General features: G+C 46.7%; 1 protein-coding gene across 2 annotated transcripts in view; it reads left to right on the top strand.

The window, feature by feature from the left end:
• ARK2C (arkadia (RNF111) C-terminal like ring finger ubiquitin ligase 2C) overlaps window positions 1-25,612 on the top strand; it is a 174,220-nt gene that overhangs the window by 136,071 nt on the left and 12,537 nt on the right. The window contains exon 5 of one of the 2 annotated variants that reach the window (XM_073680471.1): window positions 13,953-14,057. The exons of the other annotated variant lie outside the window; for it this stretch is intronic. Within the exon in view, the coding sequence (XP_073536572.1) occupies window positions 13,953-14,057 (105 nt within the window). The remainder of the gene's footprint in view (window positions 1-13,952; window positions 14,058-25,612) is intronic. 2 annotated transcript variants of the gene reach the window in all.

The raw sequence follows: 25,612 nt of genomic DNA, 5'->3' as shown, positions 1-25,612 counted from the left end.
CAAAGCAATGGATGCATACTGAGCGATCGATATTCCATCTAGATTTGACTACCTGTTTATACAGGAGACCAAAAAAATTGATGGGCACTGAGCGGACTATATTAGATATAGATTTGACTATCTGTTTACACAAGAAACCAAAGCAATGGATGCGCACTGAGCGATCGATATTAGATATAAATTTGACTACCTGTTTACACAGGAGACCAAAGCAATGGATGCGCACTGAGCGATCGATATTACATCTAGATTTGACTACCTGTTTACACAAGAGACCAAAGCAATGGATGCGCACTGAGCGATCGATATTAGATACAGATTTGACTACCTGTTTACACAGGAGACCAAAACAATCGATGTGCTCTAAGCAGACTATATTAGATCTAGATTTGACTACCTGTTTACACAGGAGACCAAAACAATCGATGTGCTCTAGGCAGACTATATTAGATATAGATTTGACTACCTGTTTACACAGGAGACCAAAGCAATGGATGTGCACTGAGCGATTGATATTAGATCTAGATTTGGCTACTTGTTTACACAGGAGACCAAAACAATCGATGCGCACTGAGTGGACTATGTTAGATATAGTTTTAACTACCTGTTTACACAAGCGACCAAAACAATGGATGTGCGCTGAGCAATCGATATTAGATATAGATTTAATTACCTATTTACACAGGAGACCAAAGCAATGGATGCAATCTGAGTGATGAATATTAGATATAGATTTGACTACCTGTTTACACAGGAAACCAAAACAATGGATGTGCACTGAGCAGACTATATTAGATCGCTCAGTGCGCATAGGCTGCCGTGGTTCTTGTGGTTTACACACGACAATGCGGCCCAGGGAACCCTGATCTTTTATGCTGCACAAAAGATCATTTCACCTGATGAACAAGTGATTTGCTCATTCATTGGGTGATCGGAAACCTGTTTACACGGCAAGATAATCGTGAAACGAGCGGTTTTAAAAACGCTTGTACACATTCATCTTGTAGTGTAAATGACCCTTTTAAAGGAAACCTGTCGCCAGGTTTTCCCTATATAAACTCAGTCATTTAGCAACCTGCATATGACCCCATCTGCATATCCCAAAAAAGCCCAGATTGCCCTCATTATAATCCGCCTATGGTCCTCCATTATCCACACAGCGCCCCGAATTGTGCTCCTGCGCGGAGCACTTCTTTCTCCCCTGGGCAAAGTACTGTAATGCGCAGGAAAGGACAAAAAAGAGCTGGTGGCCCAAAAGTAAATCTGGCGCATGAGTATTACAGGACTTTGCTCTGCCCCCAGCAAGGCAGAGAGAAGTGCGCCTGTGCAAGAGCACGACTGGGGGTGCAGTGTGGATGACATAAGCACTTCATTCACATGAAGCAGGGAAGGAGCACAGCGATTGAGGGGAGAGAGAAGGCATCGAGCAAGACCAGAGACACCCATCGGACCGGACCGCAATTATAAAAGAAATTTTTTGGAATATGCAGAGTGTCTGGGGACTTATATCCAGGATGTTAGACTACTGTAAAGGTTGTGGCCTTAGTTTATATTGGAAAACCCTGGAGACAGGTTCCCTTTAACTATTAGACCCAAATTTCCAGGAGGATATCACAGAGGAATGACACAATGCACTTCCACTGATTGCTTACAAAACCACTGAGAATTGCCCAGATCAGGAGGGAAGAGAGCACAGCTCCTGCCTGAGCGAGCACACAGTTCCTGCCTAAGATATCGCAGAGGGAGAAGTACAGATTGACTATTTTCTATTCACTCCATACTCTGTTCCGTGCTCTCTTGCCTCCAGAGCTGCGCACTTCTCAGCAGTCTTTTGAGAAATCGATATGAATCTCAGGAGTTGGACCCCTACTGATTTTCAAGCAATTAAAATGCCTTAAAAGAACTGTTCGCAATTTAGTTACTCTTTAAGGCATCCGTATACATTAGTTGACCTATCTATTGATTTCAGTGGTGAAAGTGACGCGCCCCCTGGGCCATATTCTTTAGGGGGAATATCCGGAGCCGGATCAGATGGGAGTTGTAGTCTTCCGAGTGGCTGTGACCCGGTCCGTGCCCAGGGTGTCAAACTCAGTTGTATGTGGCAGTCCTACAGATGTTATAAGTTCTTTATTGTCGACTACGCCACCCGTTGTGTTGCGGTCACTGTGGCCGCCGCTGCAGCAGGGTCCGCTGAGGCTGATGGTGTAGGTGCAGCTTTGGTGATATAACCCCCAACGGGTGGGGTATAGCCTCAGGGGGATCAGGTGCAGAGGATGGGAGTTGTGGTGATGCAGTGTAGACGGCAATCAGAGACAGAGTCGGGTTATGCAGTTTAGGATGTTTACTCACTGCTGATGTTCCGGTCACTCCAGCTTCGAGTGACCTCCCGAGCCGTGCTGCGTCCACCAGGTTCTGGATCCAGCCAACTCCCAAATAAGTCCGGAGCGTGACCCTGAGCTCTCCTTCTGTCCTTTCTCTGGCCGTCCCCACTATTGATCCACCCAGGTCCAGCTCCCTCGGGCCTTCTGTTGGGAGACCCTTGGCCTTGGGTTCCCTGACCCTCCTCGTGGTATGCCTTCGTGGTGGATGTGGTGGGTGACCGTGGCAAACGCTGCCCACGGTCTCCGGTCTCTGGCTGGGGAGTGTTTTTGCCCCCACCAGCTTGGGTTCCGGTACCCTGATGCCGACTCTTCACCCGGGGATTTAATTTGGGGTCTTAGAGTCCTTTCTTCTGTTTCCCCCTCTGGGTCTCTCTCTCTCCTCTCTCACTCTGGGTCTCTCTTCTCCTCCGCTCGCTGACTTTCTCTCTGCAACTGACCCTGTTCTTAGTTGGTGCCCACCTTATATACACCCTCTATGTGTGAGCTCAGGTGACCAGCACCCAATGAGCTCCTATCTTTACCCAGGCTGCTCCCCCTATCTGCCCCTACACTACTTGGGATGTACCACCCCCCTCCCACTCCAGCCAGGAACAGACTCGGTCGTACCTGCACATTTCTAAGTGGGAGTACCGTCGGCCTGTTCCTCGGAAATGGGATGTGTGTAGTGCATGCAGCCTACCGAGCTCAGTTCCACACTCCATCCTTACCCGGGAGTGGAATATCACACCTCTGGGTTGAGGTGCAATACCCCTGTAGCAGCCGAATCCTCAGGGTGCTACAAAAGCGGCAGATTATCTAAGGTGTTTGGCCACCTCTCATTGCTCCCCCAACAGATTATATTAGAGGAAAGAGGGATCGAGAAGTTGATCCTTTGGTTCTCTGAGATGTTCTGCCACCAGAGGCATCTAGAAGTGCCTTTCTCCTTAGTTATAACACATGCACGCTTGGCCAAATTGCGCATGCAAGTGTATTATAGTTACCAACAGTACTGAATTGCCCCAATTTAGTTTAGTTTATGTAAAGCTCGCTGAAAAAAGGGTAAGGTTAAACATCACTATTCTACCCCTACCAATAAGCTTTGTGTACAGGGGTTGGAGGGAGTATCTATCGGACGTAATGAGCATGCTTGTGTAAGAGACCTAGGGTGGCTGTGATGGCGAGGGAATGCTGTACTCCCTCACCTTGGCTCCCAAATAAATACAAGTATCCTGATCCTTCTTTGTGGTGTGTACAATGCATGTCACTCACGTTTTGGTTGCAGGTCTCTGCTGACTCTGTTCCTTCCATCACAGGAACTGCCTCAGGCACATTAAGGGACTTCCACTCCATTTTATAAAAACAAACTTTACTGGCCACTTTTACTTCAATACAGCAGAACATACAGGAGTGAGTAGTTACGTTTCCAGGATGACAGTTACTTGTACATCACATGTTGTAGATGACGGTCCGTGGGTCCTAAGCTGTCCCTTCCTTGAGTGGCCGCCTTGGCCCTTGAGATGCTTAGGACACTTGCAGCTTTATGAGTCCCACTCAGTCTTATCTGGACTAAACCCCGTCCGACTATTCCCCCCCAGCCTGGGGAAATTATTGAGGAAGGCTTCACTGTTGGATGGGGAAGACACACAAACAAAACAATCTTCTGGCCCTCTGGCCAGCACCAACTCCGCTTGGTGCCATTAGGGCTCCTTGCCCTTTAGGAGACGCGGAACAGTCTCTTTGTCAGTTGGCCACTTTTTTGGCCATTTCCAGTCACTTCTGCATTGATCCGGGGTTCCTACCCCTAGGGACACGGAACAGTTCCTTATCAATTCTTTAGTGCAACCAGCACTATATTGGCCGCAATTCACACACTGCCGGTTGTGAACTTCTGCATAGTGGCTGTAAGTCACCACTTGGTTGTCCTTAAAGATCAGGATCGTCTTGCATTGGGTACTCATGTAAGTCGAGGACTCCCCAGCGGCCGCCGGGTCATTTCTCTTCCTTCTGGCACTGCCTGCGCCGCTCCCTGTCCATAGGTTCCAGACCGCCACGGGTAAGACATGTTGTACTGCTGCTCCTCCAGCGTCAACTCCAGCAATGGTGCCGCACTGCTTAACACAAGGGATCCTCCCTCCAGACTCCCCCCATCCATGGGTGGAGCCGCCTCTGGAAATTCCTCCCATTTTGTTTCTGCCTCTGGGATCTGGATTACCGGGCTGAGTTTCTTCTTCCTTCACCGTGCCCACCAAAGGCGGGCACTTGTCACAAGGGGCCGCAGTCTCAGCCCAGCTCGTCGTCTCTTACCAGGTGAGGCCTCTCTCCTCCTGGTACGCCCTTTTTTCCGTACGGCTCCACCTCTCCTGGGCTGCACTTTGGTTCTGGAACACCCTGAGAGGGGTGGCCGTCTGGTGGGCCGTATTCGCCATTTTCGCGCTCTTGGTCTCTTACCACGCCCACGATGGGCCGAACTTCTTCTTCTTGGACACGTGGTCACTGCCATCTTGGGAACCATGCTGCTGTCTGCCATTTTGAGAAACTCACCGCCATCCACCATTCTGGCAATTATGTCACGATTCTTCTTTAATGTACTGAATTCTGCACTTTTGTCAATTAACATCTCGCCATCCACCATTCTGGCATTTTTCATCTCTTTCTTCACCTGCACAGTACTTGTTTCTTTCTTTACCTTCCCGCCATCCACCATTCTGGCGTTTTTATCTTGCTTCTTCTTTAGTTTCTCCGCTTTCTTCGTTTACTTCATTTTCTTCCGTTTCTTTACTTCACAGGGCCTGATACCCTGCTCACAGCACCACTTTTGTAAGGGACCTAGGGTGGCTGTGATGGCGAGGGAATGCTGTACTCCCTCACCTTGGCTCTCAAACAAATACAAGTATCCTGATCCTTCTTTGTGGTGTGTACAATGCATGTCACTCACGTTTTGGTTGCAGGTCTCTGCTGACTCTGTTCCTTCCATCACAGGAACTGCCTCAGGCACATTAAGGGACTTCCACTCCATGTTATAAAAATGAACTTTACTGGCCACTTTTACTTCAATACAGCAGAACATACAGGAGTGAGTAGTTACGTTTCCAGGATGACAGTTACTTGTACATCACATGTTGTAGATGACGGTCCGTGGGTCCAAAGCTGTCCCTTCCTTGAGTGGCCGCCTTGGCCCTTGAGATGCTTAGGACACTTGCAGCTTTATGAGTCCCACTCAGTCTTCTCTGGACTAAACCCTGTCCGACTATTCCTCCCCAGCCTGGGGAAATTATTGAGGAAGGCTTCACTGCTACCTTTTGTGGACCTGACATCCCGGACTCTACGGGAAAGTCTGTGTCAGATTTACCGACCGCCGGATCTCTGCTGCTGAGCTGGCCATGCTGTTACTGTCTCATCTCTCCCTCAGACTCTAACTAACTAACTGACAGAAAAAAATGTTAATCTGGCCTGCCCCAGGCTCCTCCCCCTTTTCACTGGACCAATCACTAATCCTCCTTCGGTTGCTGGGCAGACTTCCCCGTTACTACCCAGGCTCCTCCTGCTCTGGAGCTATTGCTAAACTAACTGTTTCTATCCTAAACTATTGTGCCCCCCACTGCACTGTACCCAATTCCTAATCTAATACTCTAGCTATACCTAACCTATACTAACCCTGTAACTAACACATCAGACATTAGGTCATATACATACTTATATATAAACAATATGTGCACAAAGAGGGAAGAGACGCATCACCGTCCAGGTCACCCTCTTACACTTGCACATGGGGGCATCGCGAGAAAAAAGGCTAGTGGCCAAATTCTGTCTTCTTCTGCATTTACAAACAAATATGTTCTCTACAAGAGAAGATGGAGTAAATTGCAGTTCCTTCTGCCCCGGCAGAGCCGTCCTCCACGTCGGATGTCAGAGCTCTTTACAAGCCCTCATTTTCCTGGATTACTTTCAGCATAAATGGTTTAGCATCTCTACTGGAAATAGCTCCATTTACACATCCAGACTGAGATCAAGAAAATGTGAAGTCCACCCGTCTGCGACACCTAGTCATATTACATCTCACAGAGGTCAGGCGATGGGGACATACAACGCCGTTACTATTCACATCGCCGGCAGACCTGTCGTGGAACAGGATGAGACAAGGAATTTCCAATTTCTTGTTTTAATTTCTTTAAACTGAGATGTCAATCAACCTGCAAGAAAAATCCTGCCCACTGCTTCAAATATGGAATCAATGGCCTCACTCACATTTTTATTTGGCAGCAAAGGGTCTGATCGCGTCCCCTAAGTAACCCGTAATAACACAACATGTAAAATCTGCCATAATTAAAGGTGGTTTCCGCTTCCAAGAAAGTGGACTTCAAACACTTTAAGATATCTAAAACAGCAAACCTCACAGCTGCAGTCAATCACTGAGCTGAGCGGTTGTAGATGGCACTTCCTGCTGAGCCCAATGATTGGCTGCAGTGGTGGTGTACATTGTAGAGGTGACATTACCACTGCAGCCAAAACACTAATCCTGTAGTAGAGTCGGGGAGCCAGCACTAGACACCAAGAGAGTTTAGTGCCCACTGTGTTTGATGTCCGGGGATCATATTTGAAAGTGGAAAACCCCTTTAGTATTACTGAGCCAGTGATAGATAAGAAGCAGTCACTTATAGAACAGTCTATGTAATTGTCCCCTGGTCTATAGAATTGTCTCGATCTGTAGAAGTGTCCCTTGATCTATAGATGTGTCTCTCGGGTTATAGAAATGTCCCTCGGTCTGTAAAAGTGTCTCTAAGTCTGTAGAAGTTCCCCCAGTCTGTAGATGTGTCGATTGGTCTCTAGAAGTGTCTCTCAGGTTATAGAAGTTTACCTTTGTCTGTAGAAGTGTCCCTCGGTTTGTAGAAATGTCTCTTAGTCTGTAGTAGTGTCACACGGTCTGTGGAAGTGTCTTTCCATCTATGGAAGTGTCTTTCCATCTATGAAAGTGTATGTCAGTCTATGGAAGTGCCTTTCTGTCTATGGAAGTGTCCCTCAGTCTATGGAAGTGTCTCTCCGTCTATAGAAGTGTCTTTCTGTCTATGGAAGTGTCTTTCCATCTATGGAAGTGTCTCTCCGTCTATGGAAGTGTCCCTCAGTCTATAAAAGTGTCCCTCCTTCTATGGAAATGTCTCTCAGTCTATGGAAGTGTCTCTCCATCTATAGAAGTGTCTTTCTGTCTATGGAAGTGTCTTTCTGTCTATGGAAGTGTCTCTCCGTCTATAGAAGTGTCTTTCTGTCCATGGAAGTGTTTTTCTCTCTATGGAAGAGTCTTTCGGTCTATGGAAGTGTCTTTCCATCTATGGAAGTGTCCCTCCATCTATGGATGTGTCCATCCATCTATGGAAGTGTCTTTCTGTCTATGGAAGGGTCTTTCCATCTATGGAAGTGTCTTTCTGTCTATGGAAGTGTCCCTCAGTCTATGGAAGTGTCCCTCAGTCTATGGAAGTGTCCCTCAGTCTATGGAAGTGTCCCTCTGTCTATGGAAGTGTCCCTCAGTCTATGGAAGTGTCTCTCCGTCTATAGAAGTGTCTTTCTGTCTATGGAAGTGTATTTCCGTCTATGGAAGTTTCTCTCAGCGTATAGAAGTGGCCCTCAGTCTATGGAAGTGTCTCTCTGTCTATAGAAGTTTATTTCTGTCTATGGAAGTGTCTTTCCGTCTATGGAAGTGTCTCTCAGTGTATAGAAGTGTCTTTCCATCTATGGAAGTGTCTTTCTGTATATGGAAGTGCCTTTCTGTCTATGGAAGTGTATGTCGGTCTATAGAAGTGTCCCTCAGTCTATGGAAGTGTCCCTCAGTCTATGGAAGTGTCCCTCAGTCTATAGAAGTATCCCTCAGTCTATAGAAGTGTCCTTCAGTCTATGGAAGTGTCCCTCAGTCTATAGCAGTATCTCTCAGTCTATGGAAGTGTCCCCCAGTCTATGGAAGTGTCCCCCAGTCTATGGAAGTGTCCCTCAGTCTATGGAAGTGTCTCTCTGTCTATAGAAGTTTCTTTCTGCCTATGGAATTGTCTTGCCGTCTATGGAAGTGTCTTTCCGTCTATGGAAGTGTCTTTCTGTCTATGGAAGTGTCCCTCCGTCTATGAAAGTGTCCCTCCTTCTATGGAAGTGTCCCTCTGTCTATAGAAGTGTCCCTTAGTCTATGGAAGTGTCCCTCAGTCTATAGAAGTGTCCCTCAGTCTATAGAAGTATCCCTCAGTCTATGGAATAGTCTCTCAGATTATGGAATTGTCTTTCCGTCTATGGAAGTGTCTTTCTGTATATGGAAGTGCCTTTCTGTCTATGGAAGTGTATGTCGGTCTATAGAAGTGTCCCTCAGTCTATGGAAGTGTCCCTCAGTCTATGGAAGTGTCCCTCAGTCTATAGAAGTATCCCTCAGTCTATAGAAGTGTCCTTCAGTCTATGGAAGTGTCCCTCAGTCTATAGCAGTATCCCTCAGTCTATGGAAGTGTCCCTCTGTCTATGGAAGTGTCTTTCTGTCTATGGAAGTGTCTCTCCGTCTATAGAAGTGTCTTTCTGTCCATGGAAGTGTTTTTCTCTCTATGGAAGAGTCTTTCGGTCTATGGAAGTGTCTTTCCATCTATGGAAGTGTCCCTCCATCTATGGATGTGTCCATCCATCTATGGAAGTGTCTTTCTGTCTATGGAAGGGTCTTTCCATCTATGGAAGTGTCTTTCTGTCTATGGAAGTGTCCCTCAGTCTATGGAAGTGTCTCTCCATCTGTGGAAGTGTCTCTCCGTCTATCGAAGTGTCTTTCTGTCTATGGAAGTGTCCCTCCGTCTATGGAAGTGTCTTTCCGTCTATTGAAGTGTCTTTCCATCTACGGAAGTGCCTCTTCGTCTATAGAAGTGTTTTACTGTCTATGGAAGTGTCTTTCTGCCTATGGAAGTGTCTTTCCATCTATGGAAGTTTCTTTCTATCTATGGAAGTGTCTTTTCGTCTATGAAAGTGTCCCTCAGTCTATGGAAGTGTCTCTCCATCTGTGGAAGTGTCTCTCCATCTATAAAAATGTCTTTCTGTCTATGGAAGTGTACGTCGGTCTATAGAAGTGTCTTTCTGTCTATGGAAGTGTCCTTCCGTCTATGGAAGTGTCCCTCAGTCTATGGAAGTGTCCCTCAGTCTATGGAAGTGTCCTTCCGTCTATGGAAGTGTCCCTCAGTCTATGGAAGTGTCCCTCAGTCTATGGAAGTGTCCCTCAGTCTATGGAAGTGTCCCTTTGTCTATGGAAGTGTCCCTCCTTCTAAAGAAGTGTCCCTCCTTCTATAGAAGTGTCCCTCCTTCTATAGAAGTGTCCCTCCTTCTATAGAAGTGTCCCTCAGTCTATGGAAGTGTCTCTCTGTCTATAGAAGTGTCTTTCTGTCTATGGAAGTGTCTTTTCATCTATGGAAGTGTCTTTTCGTCTATGGAAGTGTCCCTCAGTCTATGGAAGTGTCCCTCAGTCCGTGGAAGTGTCTCTCAGTCTATAGAAGTGTCTCTCAGTCTATAGAAGTGTCTTTCTGTCTATGGAAGTGTACCTCGGTCTATAGAAGTGTCTTTCTGTCTATGGAAGTGTCCTTCCGTCTATGGAAGTGTCCCTCAGTCTATGGAAGTGTCCCTCAGTCTATGGAAGTGTCCCTCAGTCTATGGAAGTGTCCCTCAGTCTATGGAAGTGTCCCTCTGTCTATAGAAGTGTCCCTCAGTCTATGGAAGTGTCTCTCCGTCTATAGAAGTGTCTTTCTGTCTATGGAAGTGTATTTCCGTCTATGGAAGTTTCTCTCAGCGTACAGAAGTGGCCCTCAGTCTATGGAAGTGTCTCTCTGTCTATAGAAGTTTATTTCTGTCTATGGAAGTGTCTTTCCGTCTATGGAAGTGTCTCTCAGTGTATAGAAGTGTCTTTCCATCTATGGAAGTGTCTTTCTGTATATGGAAGTGCCTTTCTGTCTATGTAAGTGTATGTCGGTCTATAGAAGTGTCCCTCAGTCTATGGAAGTGTCCCTCAGTCTATGGAAGTGTCCCTCAGTCTATGGAAGTGTCCCTCAGTCTATAGAAGTATCCCTCAGTCTATAGAAGTGTCCTTCAGTCTATGGAAGTGTCCCTCAGTCTATAGCAGTATCCCTCAGTCTATGGAAGTGTCCCTCTGTCTATGGAAGTGTCCCCCAGTCTATGGAAGTGTCCCTCAGCGAATGGAAGTGTCTCTCTGTCTATAGAAGTTTCTTTCTGCCTATGGAATTGTCTTGCCGTCTATGGAAGTGTCTTTCCGTCTATGGAAGTGTCTTTCTGTCTATGGAAGTGTCCCTCCGTCTATGAAAGTGTCCCTCCTTCTATGGAAGCGTCCCTCTGTCTATAGAAGTGTCCCTTAGTCTATGGAAGTGTCCCTCAGTCTATAGAAGTGTCCCTCAGTCTATAGAAGTATCCCTCAGTCTATGGAATAGTCTCTCAGATTATGGAATTGTCTTTCCGTCTATGGAAGTGTCTTTCCGTCTATGGAAGTGTCCCTCCGTCTATGGAAGTGTCCCTCCGTCTATGGAAGTGTCTTCCTGTCTATGGAAGTGTACATCGGTCTATAGAAGTGTCCCTCAGTCTATGGAAGTGTCCCTCAGTCTATGGAAGTGTCTCTCCATCTATAGAAGTGTCTTTCTGTCTATGGAAGTGTCTCTCCGTCCATGGAAGTGTCTCTCCATCTATGGAAGTTTATCTCGGTCTATAGAAGTGTCCCTTGGTATGTAGAGACTTAAACCACAGACCCACCCCATAAATTCAGGCTTAATGTTTGATAATAATACATTTTCCAAATTGCTCGGACTTTGTTGATATTACTCTAGCTGTGACCTCACAACATCACGTGACCACTGCAGTCAATCACTGAGCTCAGCAGCTTCATATATCTATATCAACCTTACTTCAGAGAGCAGTGATTGTCTGCAGTGGTCACCAAAGACATGGGTTGGCAGTGAACCGCCGGTGCTGGAGTCAATGCTATCAACATATCAACAAAGATTAGAGGCCTTTGTGCCACCATGTAATATAGGCATGTATCTTTGCGCCTGTTAAAAGAATCCCTCCAATAATTGAATCTAACTTTCCACCCAAAAACCTGTAGAAAAGTATGGTCTCTATGGCATTGTCCCCTACAAGTTAAATTGCCTCTGATGCAAATACCAGTCTTATATATCCAGGAATTGTCCTGATTGTCACACTTGTAACTTGCCATCTACTCTTTTTGATTAGGAGGTTCCTTTTCATCAGCATTTCGCCAGTACTATAAGAGCTGGAACTTGCTTTTCCTCACTTCCCAGGATACATCACTACTGTCATTGTACAATGGGTTGCCTGCCCTGAATGGAAAGTCTTTCTCTCTGTTATGCTTGTATGAAATTTAACAAGCAGAAGAGTTTGAGCAGAGCGGCAAAGCCCCAGCTCACTTCTTTTGACGAGACAGAAACCCACCCCTACTCCCTGTAGAGAGATAGACCCACCTCACTTACTGTAAAGAGGTAGAGACCCACCTCGCTTTCTAGACCCGTGATGGGGAACCTTTTTTTCTGCCAAGGGCTATTTGGATAATTATACCATCCTTTGGGGGCCGTACAAAATTATTAACTTAAAAATACCCTGCTATATTTGGTCAAAAATTTAAATAACTCCCCCCCCCCCTAATGTGATGGCTGGAGCTGCTTCTCTTTGATGAGGTGTGTGATGTTATGTGGTATTGATGATGATGCTACTTGCAACTGCTTTTCAAGGTTTGCGTCGGTCTGGAGCTCATGTTTGTAATGGTAAATTTTGTAAAGAACAGATCTCAGCAGTAAGTTGTTCTGAACACAGATGTATATTACACTGCAGGTCTCCTCACAGTGGGAAACACATAACTGATCATGTAACATTTATAGAACTCAAGCAGTGGGAGAACTGTAGTATATACATCACATAGGAGACACCAAGACTGCTGTATACATCACATAGGAGACACAGAGACTGCTGTATACATCACATAGGCGACACAGAGATTGCTGTATATACATCACATAGGAGGCACCGAGACTGCTGTATATACATCACATAGGAGACACTGAGACTGCCGTATACACACATCACATAGGTGACACCATGACTGCTGTATATACATCACATAGGAGGTACCGAGACTGCTGTATATACATCACATAGGAGACACCGAGACTGCTGTATTTACATCATATAGGAGACACTGTGACCGCTGTCTACACATGTCATAGGAGACAACAAGACTGCTGTATATACATAGCATAGGAGAGACCGTGACTGCTGTATTTACAACACATAGGAGACACTGTGACTGCTGTATATACATCACATAGACACTGAGACTGCTGTATATACATCACATAAGAAACACCGAGACTGCTGTATATACATCACATAGCAGGCACCGAGATTGCTATATATACATCACATATGAGACACCGAGACTGCTGTGTATACATCACATAGGAGACACTGAGACTGCTGTATATACATCACATAGGAGACACCAATACTGCTGTATATACATCACATGAATACACTCAGACTGCTGAAGATACAACACATAGTATACACTAAAACCCTGCTGTATACAACACATAGGAAACACTGACTTTGCTATATATACATTATATATAAGACACTGAAACTGATTTATATGCATACTCTTCCTGTAGAGTGAGACAAAGACCTGCCTTCATTTCTTGCAGATAGAGAGACCTGCCCCACTTCCTGTAGAGAGAAAGAGACCTGTTTCACTCCCTGTAGAGGAACAGAGACCAGCCCACAATTTCTGTACAGAGACACAACTTGCCCCACTTCCTGTAGAGAGACAAACACCTGCCTTCATGTCCTGAAGATAAAGAGAGACAGAGACCTGCATCACTCCCTGTAAAGAGACTGAGACCAGCCCACAATTCCTGAAAAGAGACAGGACTTGCCCCTCTTCCTGTAAAGAGACAGAATCCAGACCCTACTTCCTGTAGAGAGACTGTGGCGACAGAGACACCCCCACCCCTTCACAAAGAGACACATCCTTAGGGATGAATAAATTTGTAGCAATTTTGTTAGTTATTGCAATGCCCATTAGGTGAGGCTCAGTTTACAACAACAACCATTTAATACATATACTATGGACGGGGGTTGTTGTTTTTAGAGAACCCCCTAAAAGTCTTAATAGGCCCTGGGTGGTTCCACAACCAACCATGTTTATGTAGGAGGATGTCAGAAAGAATAGCTGGTCAGCTAAACAAGTGTTTGAACCCCATCAGGTGAAAGTGTATGGTTCCTAGGGGGTTGGACCAGATGACCCTGGAGGTCCCCTCCAACTCTAACATTCTGTGATCCCTTTGAGTCTTCTTTTTGTCCTGACACATGTCCTCATCTTGTCCTTGCTTTGTCTGCTGCAAACGCATATATTTTGGCTTAGAACAAGCACCTGACCTACAGGAATATGGGGCTCCTGGGGATAATATCATTGAGGTCCTTCAACTCCATAATGTGGATGGTATTTGCTCGACATTCATAGTCAGGCTGGATGCAACAGTTCTTCATGAATTAACTGTTTCTCTTGTCTGTCTGTTTTAAAAGGTTGTCCATGAAATCAGAAATTACCCTTATCCGCAGCTTCATCTCCTTGCCCTCCAGGGTCTCAGTCCAGCGCGGCATACGTCTGCTGTGAGGGAAAGCTATGAAGTGAGTAGCTTCCAGCTTCACATGAATGTGTTCAGGATAATCTGACATTCATAACCAACTCTAGAGCTTAGTGTACCCTAAATGAGAGAGACGAATCATCCATAGTGACTTCTGTGTGTGTGATAGTCCATACAACTGTGAGAGTGTCTCCCACCGTGTCCAGTCCAGTTTGCATGTGCTCTTCAAGTGACATGTCATGGAGTGGTGATCCATCCATCCATCTAAGCAGCTACGACAAGTGGATGAATGACTATCCTTTAAGTTTATCGTCTGTCCCACAACCCTTCCATTCATAAATTCCAGTGACTTCACATATTAAAGGGGTTTTTCAGAACTTTAACATTTGTGGCCTATCCTTCGGATAGGTCATCAGTGTCTGATCGGTGGGGGTGCGACACTTGGAACTCCGCCGATTAGATGTTCCTGCAATTGCTCCATTGCTGAGCTGCACCGCAAAGCTCCATCAACGGAATAGTGGTCACAACCAGGTAGTACACATCCGCCCCCTATTGGATCAAATAGGGGGCGGATATGCAGTACCTGGCCGCGCCCATAATTCCGTTGATGGAGCTGTGCTGTGTAGCTCCACAGCTGAGCAGTTCCGGTCGATGCTGACACCGGGAACAGCTGATCGGCAAGGATAAGACATTGATGGCCTATAGTAAGGATAGACCATCAATGTTAAAGTCTCGGACAACCCCTTTAATATTAGTCTAAAGTTTGTACAAATTAGACTATAAACTGTCATTAAAATAATTTCTACTCAGCCTCAGAGTCTTCTAAAATTCAAACAAAGGATATCAGAAGCAATTATTCTACTGATATCACATCAGATATTGCAACCTAAAGTGATTGTCCACCACAAACACTTCTTAAATGCCCAATTACTTTGAATAATATTAGAAGTTGGCATTCGTTCCAGCGAAGTTGGCGACGTGAGCGCTGCAGCCAATCAGTAATCGATGATATTCAGTATGCCATCATAGCGGATGTACATTATGGTCAAATGATAGAGACAGTGGCCAACGACTGCCTGCAGCGTTCACGTGACTTAACAATGTCACACGAGCACCTCTGGAATGGTGCTAGAGTGAGAAATGAGTATAAGTTTTTCTTATTTTTCTCAAGGTACTTGGGCATTTCAGAACAGGTTGTCCACTTGTGGAAGATCCCTTTAAAGCTTAAAAGGGTTGTGCCACCAACAAAAGTACATTTTAATCAATAGATCTTGGAATGATAATAACTTCCACAATTGGTTGTGTTTAAATAAAATGTTCCTGTGCTGAGATAATCTTATAAATGTGTCCCTGCTGTGTACTGTGTAATGGCTGTGTCTGACCATACAGGAACATGATCTGATCAGACCACATCTCCTGGACAGGGGAGGACGCAAAAGAGTATACAGACAGGACAGCAGGGGTCACAGCTGATTCTTTTGTTGAGGTAAAATATTGTTTAAAAACAGGCGTATTAATGTCTGTATACTCTTTTGCTTCCTCCCCTCCCCAGGAGATGTGGTATGATCAGACCATGTTCCTGCACGGTCAGACACAGCCATTACACAGTACACAGCAGGGACACATTTATAAGATTATCTCAGCACAGGAACATTTTATTTAAACACATCCAATTGTGGAACTTATTATTATTCCAAGATCCATTGAGTAAAATATACTTTAGTTCGTGGCTCAACCCCTTTAACTTATCCTTAACTGCAATTAGGCCCAATTAAAGATGAGCAAATCTGCCCAAATTCAAATTATTCAGATTCGCTCAAATTCAGCTGGGAAAGTGGATATATAGATTTTTTATTTTTGAACCCCTTCCTAAGAATAATCCAGCGAAATGGAATACCATTTTTTGAGACATTCATAGTGAATTTGATTCACTTTAATTCACTAATATCATGTTGACTTTCCTTGATTGCTGTATAGGCAGATTCTCCTTAGCGTGATGTCAGAACTTTGCTGGGTCATCTGACCAATCAGATTTGCTTCCCCGCCCCTCTCCTCCTCCAGTTGAGAAGCTGCAGCTGCATCCCCCTCTCCCCTCTCCATCTTCTATGACCTTTTTTTACTAGACATTTTTTTTAACTGAGAGGAAAAAAGAACTAGAAAATACTAGAAGACCTAGAGGATGCCCCTTATAATATATAAGGTTTTTCTGGGTTGTGGTGAGAGGTCTGCTACAGACTATATATATATATAGAAGAATCTGACTAAAGAGGGTCTCTCTTTTATGTATCGATAGAGCCTGTACATACATTTAGGAGGGGTCTTTAAGGTCCTGGGTCCTAATGCAAAACCTTAAATAGGGCCCCACCTACCATTTACCATCTATAAAAGCTTGCTCACACATAGTGTTTTTTATACGGCTATTATGTGTTTTTTAGCTGTGGAAAAACCACAGCATTTTCAAAAACAGCAAAATTAATAATACTTCTAAAGTCTCATTCACACAGTGCATTTTTTGACCTACAGAATTTTTTATCTTAATGCAGCATGGTAATTCTTTCAGTGTTTTCACTGCAGTGTTTTCTCACTGAGATGGGTTAGCATGAAAAAAAAAAGAAAAACGCACAAGAAAAAAGCTACGTGTGGACAAACCATTATTCTGATATTTTCAAGGTGACAAATGGGATTTTGGTCCCTTCCAATGAACTCCATGTACCACGGAGGTTATAGACGTGTGGGATTTCAATGTATGGACATGGGGTCTCTGTGTACATGGTTTCTACGTAAAGTTGTTGTATACCTGTCGTTTGAGGTGACTCTTCAGAATAAGTTGTCCTGTGAATACATGAGGAATTTTGCCCATATACTGTATGACTTGTATCCTACATTTTTCACCAGTTTCTCCCCTCTGCTCTGTCTCTAAATCTCAGTTGTCTCTGAACTAGTGGGTGGAGAATAGCTGGTATGATGTCTCCCATGCACAGCACACACAGACACGAGGGATTCCTGCTCTCCTGCGTCTATGTAGAGCATGTTCAGAAGAACCAGCAGCATGGAGGATATTATACAGCAGTAATGAGCAGCTGGTAATCCAGGTCTGAGTGAGATAAAACCCTTTAGGCTATGTTCACACACGTGTTTTGCTGCGTATTTTGCAGCTGATTTTTATGCAAATTTTCAGCTGCGTCTGGCAGTACCAGTAAAGTGCATGAGAAACCAGAATTCTCTGTTCACACATGTTGCTTTTTGTTTGCTGCATATTTTCTGCCTTGCTTGCGTTTTTGGAAAATAGAGCATGTCACTTCTTTCTGCGTTTTTTCAGCGTTTTTTCACCCATAGGAAGCAATGGGAGGTGAAAAAAAACCACCAAAAAATGCAGCTAAATTTTTTCAGCGTTTTTGATGCCAAAATATGGGTTCTATTTTGTGATTAACCATCTTGTCTTGGTCACTGAGATGGTTGTTTGTATTGGGAGAGTTGAAATAAATTAGTGGTGTGTATAAGTGTAAACATTGGCTGAGCTAGGTGTGAGACTGAACAATAACCTGTGGACCAGTGAGGTGTGAAATTGAGCAATGCATGTGCAAACTGAATTGCAGTCCCCATAGTGTGAAAGCAAATAGTGTCATACAAACTCAATGCATTACCAGTGTCTAAACTATTCCTGAACAATTCACAATTCCCCTCCCCACTATGCCAAAACCAGAATGATATTTTTTTTTTCACAGAACTCTATGTACATGCCTAGATAGAGACAGAAGGACAGTGAAAAAACGCTGCAAAAACGCATCAAAAACGCATCAAAAACGCATCAAAAATGCAGGAAAACCTGCATTTTTGACGCAGCTGGTTTCCTGCCAGAGAAAAGTCGTCAGCAGATTTAGCTGCAGAAAAAACACATATGTGAACATAGCAGTACTAGAAATCTAAAGCACTATCTGTTATTTTATCTCACTCTGCCATTCTTCCACCTCTCCTGGGGGTCTCGGAATACAGATGAGGGGTCTCTATACATAGACTGGGATACTGTGCCATAGATTGGGGGTCTCTGTATACAGATGAGGGGTCTCTATGCATACAGTGGGGTATTGTGCTATAGATTGGGGGTCCCTGTATACAGGTGAGGGGTCTCTATGCATACAGTGGGATACTGTGCTATAGATTGGGGGTCTCTGTATACAGGTGAGGGGTCTCTATGCATAGACCAGGATATTGTGCTATAGATATTGGGTCTCTGTATACAGATGAGGGGTCTCTTTGGATAGAGTGGGATACTGTGCTATAGATTGGGGGGTCTCTGTATACAGATGAGGGGTCTCTGGATAGAGTGGGATATTGTGCTATAGATTGGGGGTCTCTATATACAGATGAGGGGTCTCTATGCATAGACCAGGATATTGTGCTATAGATTGGGGGTCTCTGTATACAGGTGAGGGGTCTCTATGCATACAGTGGGATACTGTGCTATAGATTGGGGGTCTCTGTATACAGGTGAGGGGTCTCTATGCATAGACCAGGATATTGTGCTATAGATTGGGAGTCTCTGTATACAGATGAAGGGTTTTCTATGCATAGACCAGGATATTGTGCTATAGATTGGGGGTCTCTGTATACAGATGAGGGGTCTCTATGCATAGACTGGGATACTATGCTATAGACTGGGGGTCTCTGTATACAGATGAGGGGTCTCTATGCATAGACTGGGATACTGTGCCATAGATTGGGGGTCTCTGTATACAGATGTACAGATGAGGGGTCTCTATGCATAGACCAGGATATTGTGCTATAGATTGGGGGTCTGTGTATACAGATAAGGGGTCTCTGTGCAGAAACCGGGACATTGTGCTATAGATTGGGGGTCTCTGTATACATGTGAGGGGTCTCTATGCATAGTGTGGGATATTGTGCTATAGATTGGGGGTCTGTGTATATAGATAAGGGGTCTCTGTGCATAAACCGAAACATTGTGCCATAGATTGGGGGTCTCTGTATACAGGTGAGGGGTCTCTATGCATAGATCAGGATATTGTGCTATAGATTGGGGGTCTCTGTATACAGATGAGGGGTCTCTATGCATAGACTAGGATACTGTGCTATAGACTGGGGGTCTGTGTATACAGATGAGCGGTCTCTATGCATAAACTGGGATACTGTGCCATAGATTGGGGGTCTCTGTATAAAGATGAGGGGTCTCTATGCATAGACCAGGATATTGTGCTATAGATTGGGGGTCTGTGTGTACAGATAAGGGGTCTCTGTGCATAAACCGGGACATTGTGCCATAGATTGGGGGTCTCTGTATACAGGTGAGGGGTCTCTATGCATAGTGTGGGATATTGTGCTATAGATTGGGGGTCTCTGTATACAGATGAGGGGTCTCTATGCATAAACCAGGATATTGTGCTATAGATTGGGGGTCTCTGTATACATGTGAGGGGTCTCTATGCATAGTGTGGGATATTGTGCTATAGATTGGGGGTCTCTGTATACAGATGAGGGGTCTCTATGCATAGACTGGGATACTGTGCCATAGATTGGGGGTCTCTGTATACAGATGAGGGATCTCTTTGCATAGTGTGGGATATTGTGCTGTAGATTGGGGGGTCTCTGTATACAGATGAGGGATCTCTATGCATAGACTAGGATGCTGTGCCATAGATTGGGGGTCTCTGTATACAGATGAGGGATCTCTATGCATAGACCGGGATGCTGTGCCATAGATTGGGGGTCTCTGTATACAGATGAGGGGTCTCTATGCATATGTGGTGCCCCTGCGGGTTCAGTTGCCACAGAGGTACTGCATCTCACCCAGAGGTGTGGTATCTCACTCTCAGGTAAGGAAGGAGTAGTGGCCGGGACCCTAACACCGGCATCCAACACTACACTACTCCAAACCAACTATTCCTGATCAATTCACAATTCCCCTCCCTACTATGCCAAAACCAGAATGATATTTTTTTTTCCACAGAACTCTATGTACATGCCTAGATAGAGACAGAAGGACAGTAAAAAAAACGCTGCAAAAACGCATCAAGAAATGCAGGAAAACCTGCATTTTTGACGCATCTGGTTTCCTGCCAGAGAAAAGTCGTCAGCAGATTTAGCTGCAGAAAAAAACACATGTGTGAACATAGCAGTACTAGAAATCTACAGCACTATCTGTTTGGGGGTCTCTGTATACATGTGAGGGGTCTCTATGCATAGTGTGGGATATTGTGCTATAGATTGGGGGTCTCTGTAAACAGATGAGGGGTCTCTATGCATAGACTGGGATACTGTGCCATAGATTGGGGGTCTCTGTATACAGACGAGGGATCTCTATGCATAGTGTGGGATATTGTGCTGTAGATTGGGGGGTCTCTGTATACAGATGAGGGATCTCTATGCATAGACTGGGATGCTGTGCCATAGATTGGGGGTCTCTGTATACAGATGAGGAGGGGCAAGGAGGGGCAAGATGCTTCGCTTCCCTGCTGAGCCCTGTCCCTGGCTGGAGTGGGGGGAACCATGTAGTGGGTGTGGGTGGAGGAAGAAGTTCAGGGGAGCACTTGTTAGGGATAGTATAAAGAGAGAAGCCATCTTGGGAGCTCAGATCAGTCTGAGAGGAGAAGTAGAGGGAGCAGGAGCTCTGTAGGAGCTCTGCTCAGGAGGAGGGCCTAGCCAGAGAGGCCCAAGACTGGAGAGAGAGAGAGGAGCAAGAAAGGCTCCAGGAACGTGGAAGGGACGGCAGGGGTATGGGTAGTGCTGGAGGCCACCCGTAAGCCCGAATCTGCCAGGAGGTGGAGGGGTCAGATCGCACAGAGGGGACCGGTCCCTAAACTAGCAGAGTTCTTTAAGCCTCAACTAGGAAACCGGAAGCTGCAGTATTTCAGGTACTGCAGCCACAAGCCATATCTAATCACCAGAAAGGTGGCCATAGAGGACCCAGGGGGCAGAGAAGACGTTGCCCGGCAAGGTCCGCGGCCACTGGCCTGAGACATTGGGTGTGAGGTGCAGGGAGACGGCCAGAAGGAACACACAGAAGGGGGTCCCGTTACGTACTCCGGAGAGACCTGGGAGTTTGCTGAACCCCTCCCTGAGTAAGCACAGAACGCCGTGGGAAGTTACTCTAGTAGTGGTAACTGGAAGTCTAAGAAACCGTGAGTAAACCCTGAGGACTGCACCTTACTGTCTCTGTGATCATTATCTGCGCCATCCTCGGCACTACACCATAACAGCAACATCTAAACATCTACACTGCCCTGGAGCTAAGCTCTACCTGTGGAGAGCTAAACCAACTCTGCTGCATTCACACCAGCTCCAGAGGACCTGCTCCGCAGCGGCGGCTCCCTTTAGCCGCATACCACAGGTGGCGTCACGAACTGTATATAAAAACTATAAATCCCCTGTAAATATCCCCTTTTTGATTGACCGCCCTGGGTCACGGACCGGGTCACTGCCACTGTGACATCTCCCCTAGCAACAACCGGCCCGGCACCGAGTACCCCACGGCCCAGGAGGCGCGTCATCTTTGGCGTCACGAACAGGATATGAACCCACCCGTTATCACCAGGTATTCTGCACCTAGAGACTGTGTTCTATACTGAATGTGGCGCCCGCCCTAGAAGAACGGGCGCCATTATGTGCGAGACCAAAGACAACAAGAAACCACCTCCCCTCGTGGGCCGGGTTCCAGAATGGCGCCAAAAGCGAGGCCCGCCTCGAGCAGCAGTGACCATGTATGTGGATGTGTCCATCAAGCTGGGGGGGCCGCCCCTAGGTGTGGCCGACAGCAAGCTGCCATGGAACCGCCCCCGAAAGGGGAGAGGAGAGAAGAAACCTAGGAGACAGGGCGGAGTCACCAGCAGTCTAGACAGACCGCACCCGGCAGGCAAGATGGAGGGAGGTGAGCCTGAAACTCCAGCCTGTGGCCTGCAGCAGCGCAAGACACCTCTCACCTTGGAGGAGGTGGTCTACAAGTTGTCCTTGGAGGATGCGGAGTTCCTCCACGCTGAGATGCAAGAACTAGGTCGGCGGGTGGAGAAGGCCCAGCAGGCAGCCATCGCCGGCTGGAAGGAGGAGGTGCTGGGGAAGATGATGACCAGGCGGTAGCCAGCGCTGCGTTCTACCGGCAGCGCCTCAGCCCCGGTCGAGCCTGACCAGAACCAGGAGGCAGCGTGCAGCACAGGAGCGTCCGCGGGAGCGGGTAAGAGGAGTCTCCCTGTCCCCGGCTCTGACGGCGCTGACCTGCTCCTGGGCCCACCGTACCGGGGCGCGCACGCCCCCGCTCTGCTCCTGGGCCTGGAGCCTTCTACCCCGGGCGCTGGTGAGGAAGACCTGCTCCTAGGCCCCCTCCAAGAGCCATCTGCCCCCACACCTGATTGGGTGTAAGGGCGCGCGGCCTGGGACTGGTCCGCGGAGGTGGAAGACCAGAGCCTCCCACTGCTACCCGCTCCTGAGCCCTCAGCCCTTTACAGGAGTGAAGATGACCAATTCCTGTGGGATAACCCGGGGGAGGACCTCATGGGTTTTCTCCGGGAGACCCGAAAGAGCACTGTCGGAGGGAGCTCCGGCAGCTGGAGAAAGAGCGGCACATCTGGCGGGTGTGCTGGGAGAAGATGGAGGCCCATAATCTAGAGGAGAAGACCTGGGCCCGCAAAGCAAGGACGGCCACAGCTAGTCCCCGTGCAGAAGGAACTGTCGTGAAGTTCGACCTGGACGCCGGGTGGGGCTTCATCAGAGAGCCACAGGTTGCGACGGATTTATTTGTTAATCGGAGGGACGTGGAGTCCCACCTTCAGCAAGGACATCCTGACCGAGACCTGTACCCTGGTGACCAAGTCACCTACACCAGGCACAGAGGTGAGCGGGGCTGGTATGCCCTGAACGTCCGCAGGGTAGTGGAGGAAAAGGACATGCCCCTGCAATCAGAGGCTGATGACCCGGCTGGGTCAGCCTGCAGGAACCAGGTGTTCCCCAGGAGGGGGCACCACTGTTGAACTGCTAAAATTGAGTAATGTACATAGTTACCCGGAAGGGTACTGCAGTATTTAAGTGTGTGTGTTTATCCAGTTACCCAGTAAGGGTATAGAGACATTAAGGTTATGGACGTGAGTAACCGAGAAACTTTACTGTAAATAGTTGCACTTCTTAAAGTGCCCCTTATTGGCTTTATACAACAAGTCTGACCTCAGAACAAAAACCCGTTTGGCGTGGCCAAAGACGTGGTCCAACACCTGGATCACCTATGCCCTGCAGCCACGCCCAGGGCCTACGTTGAGGGTTTGCGGACGGGTCCCTCATGTTGCTCAAATTGCACCTTTACCAGTGAAAAGAACATTCGGCTGTAAATTTCACTGTATTTGATTGAAAATGTTTGATATGAGAAATGTTTATCTGCTTGAAGAATGTTTTATAATATGTTGTAAACTGCTAAGGAAACCCGCAACTTTTAAGTAATGTGCCTCCCATAAAGGGAAGAAAAAGTTTGTTCATTATCTTCTATGCGAATGCATTCTCAAAATTGCATGTCTAAAATGTGTTTTTATTCTGTTCCAGCCCGCGGACGTGCTGTGTTTTACCAGGGGGGTATGTGGCGCCCCTGCGGGTTCAGTCGCCACAGAGGTACTGCATCTCACCCAGAGGTGTGGTATCTCACTCTCAGGTAAGAAAGGAGTACTGCCCGGGACCCTAACACCTGCATCCAACAATACACTACTCCAGACCAGCAGGAGGGGCAAGATGCGTCGCTTGCCTGCTGAGCCCTGTCCCTGGCTGGAGTGGGGGGAACCAAAGTAGGGGGAACCATGTAGTGGGTGTGGGTGGAGGAAGAAGTTCAGGGGAGCACTTGTTAGGGATAGTATAAAGAGAGAAGCCATCTTGGGAGCTCAGATCAGTCTGAGAGGAGAAGTAGAGGGAGCAGGAGCTCTGTAGGAGCTCTGCTCAGGGGGAGGGCCTAGCCATAGAGGCCCAAGACTGGAGAGAGAGAGAGGAGCAGGAAAGGCTCGAGGAACGTGGAAGGGACCCCAGGGGTACGGGTAGTGCTGGAGGCCACCCGTAAGCCCGAATCTGCCAGGAGGTGGAGGGGTCAGGTCGCACAGAGGGGACCGGTCCATAAACTAGCAGAGTTCTTTAAGCCTCAACTAGGAAACCGGAAGCTGCAGTATTTCAGGTACTGCAGCCACAAGCCACATCTAATCAACAGAAAGGTGGCCATAGAGGACCCAGGGGACAGAGAAGACGTCGCGCGGCAAGGTCCACGGCCACTGGCCTGAGACACTGGGTGTGAGGTGCAGGGAGACGGCCAGAAGGAACACACAGAAGGGGGTCCCGTTACGTACTCCGGAGAGACCTGGGAGTTTGCTGAACCCCTCCCTGAGTAAGCACAGAACGCCGTGGGAAGTTACTCTAGTACTGGTAACTGGAAGTCTAAGAAACCATGACTAAACCCTGAGGACTGCACCTTACTGTCTCTGTGATCATTATCTGCGCCATCCTCCACTACACCATAACAGCAACATCTAAACATCTACACTGCCCTGGAGCTAAGCTCTACCTGTGGAGAGCTAAACCAACTCTGCTGCAATCACACCAGCTCCAGAGGACCTGCTCCGCAGCGGCGGCTCCCTTTAGCCGCATACCACAGGTGGCGTCACGAACTGTATATAAAAACTATAAATCCCCTGTAAATATCCCCCTTTTGATTGACCGCCCTGGGTCACGGACCAGGTCACCGCCACTGTGACATCTCCCCTAGCAACGACCGGCCCGGCACCGAGTACCCCACGGCCCAGGGGGCGCGTCACATTGACCAGGATATTGTGCTATAGATTGTGGGTTTCTATATACAGATGAGGGGTCTCTATGCATAGACTGGGATGCTGTGCCATAGATTGGGGGTCTCTGTATGCAGATGAGGGATCTCTATGCATAGACTGGGATGCTGTGGGGGTCTCTGTATACAGATGAGGGGTCTCTATGCATAGACTGGGATGCTGTGCCATAGATAGGGGGTCTTTGTATACAGGTGAGGAGTCTCTGTGTATTTGCTGACATTTATATCTATTTATCGTCTGTGGGTGAAGGGTCCGAATGACTGATGTGAGTGTTTTTCTCCTTATTTCACCCAGTATGACCCCTCTGCGCTTCCTATGACAGCTCTGACTGTCTCGCGACCTTTATGATGAAATGTTAAATCTTCTGGGCCACGATTCTGAGTCATGAAACCAATATCATCTCTGCTGGCAGAGGGAGGCTTAGAGGAGAAAATGAGAAAATCCTGCATTTTTTAATATATGGGGGTTTTTCAATATAATGATAAAAATAGCTGTGTTGGTGAGGACATTGTGCAGCGGGATTGCCGGGTAATAATGTTATGTGTGCCTTATACTGTGCTATCCCTCTGCCCATTATGACGCATAGATATTTGATATATGTGCGTTTTCAGATATTGGTTTTTCACACACACACACATATATATATATATATATATATATATATATATATATATAATCTGATCTTCCAGGTCAGACTTTTAGCATTTTTTTCAGCTTCAGATACCCAGGGGGATTCATCATTTATTGCCACGGAAAGCTACGGCTGGCCATAAATTTCTACTGTCAA

This window comes from Phyllobates terribilis, unplaced genomic scaffold, assembly GCF_046119375.1.
Source record: "Phyllobates terribilis strain yellow unplaced genomic scaffold, ASM4611937v1 Scaffold_1__5_contigs__length_1240528914, whole genome shotgun sequence".
Taxonomy (NCBI): domain Eukaryota; kingdom Metazoa; phylum Chordata; class Amphibia; order Anura; family Dendrobatidae; genus Phyllobates; species Phyllobates terribilis.
Note: the sequence above shows the minus strand (reverse complement) of the source record. Positions and strands in the feature narration are given on the sequence as shown.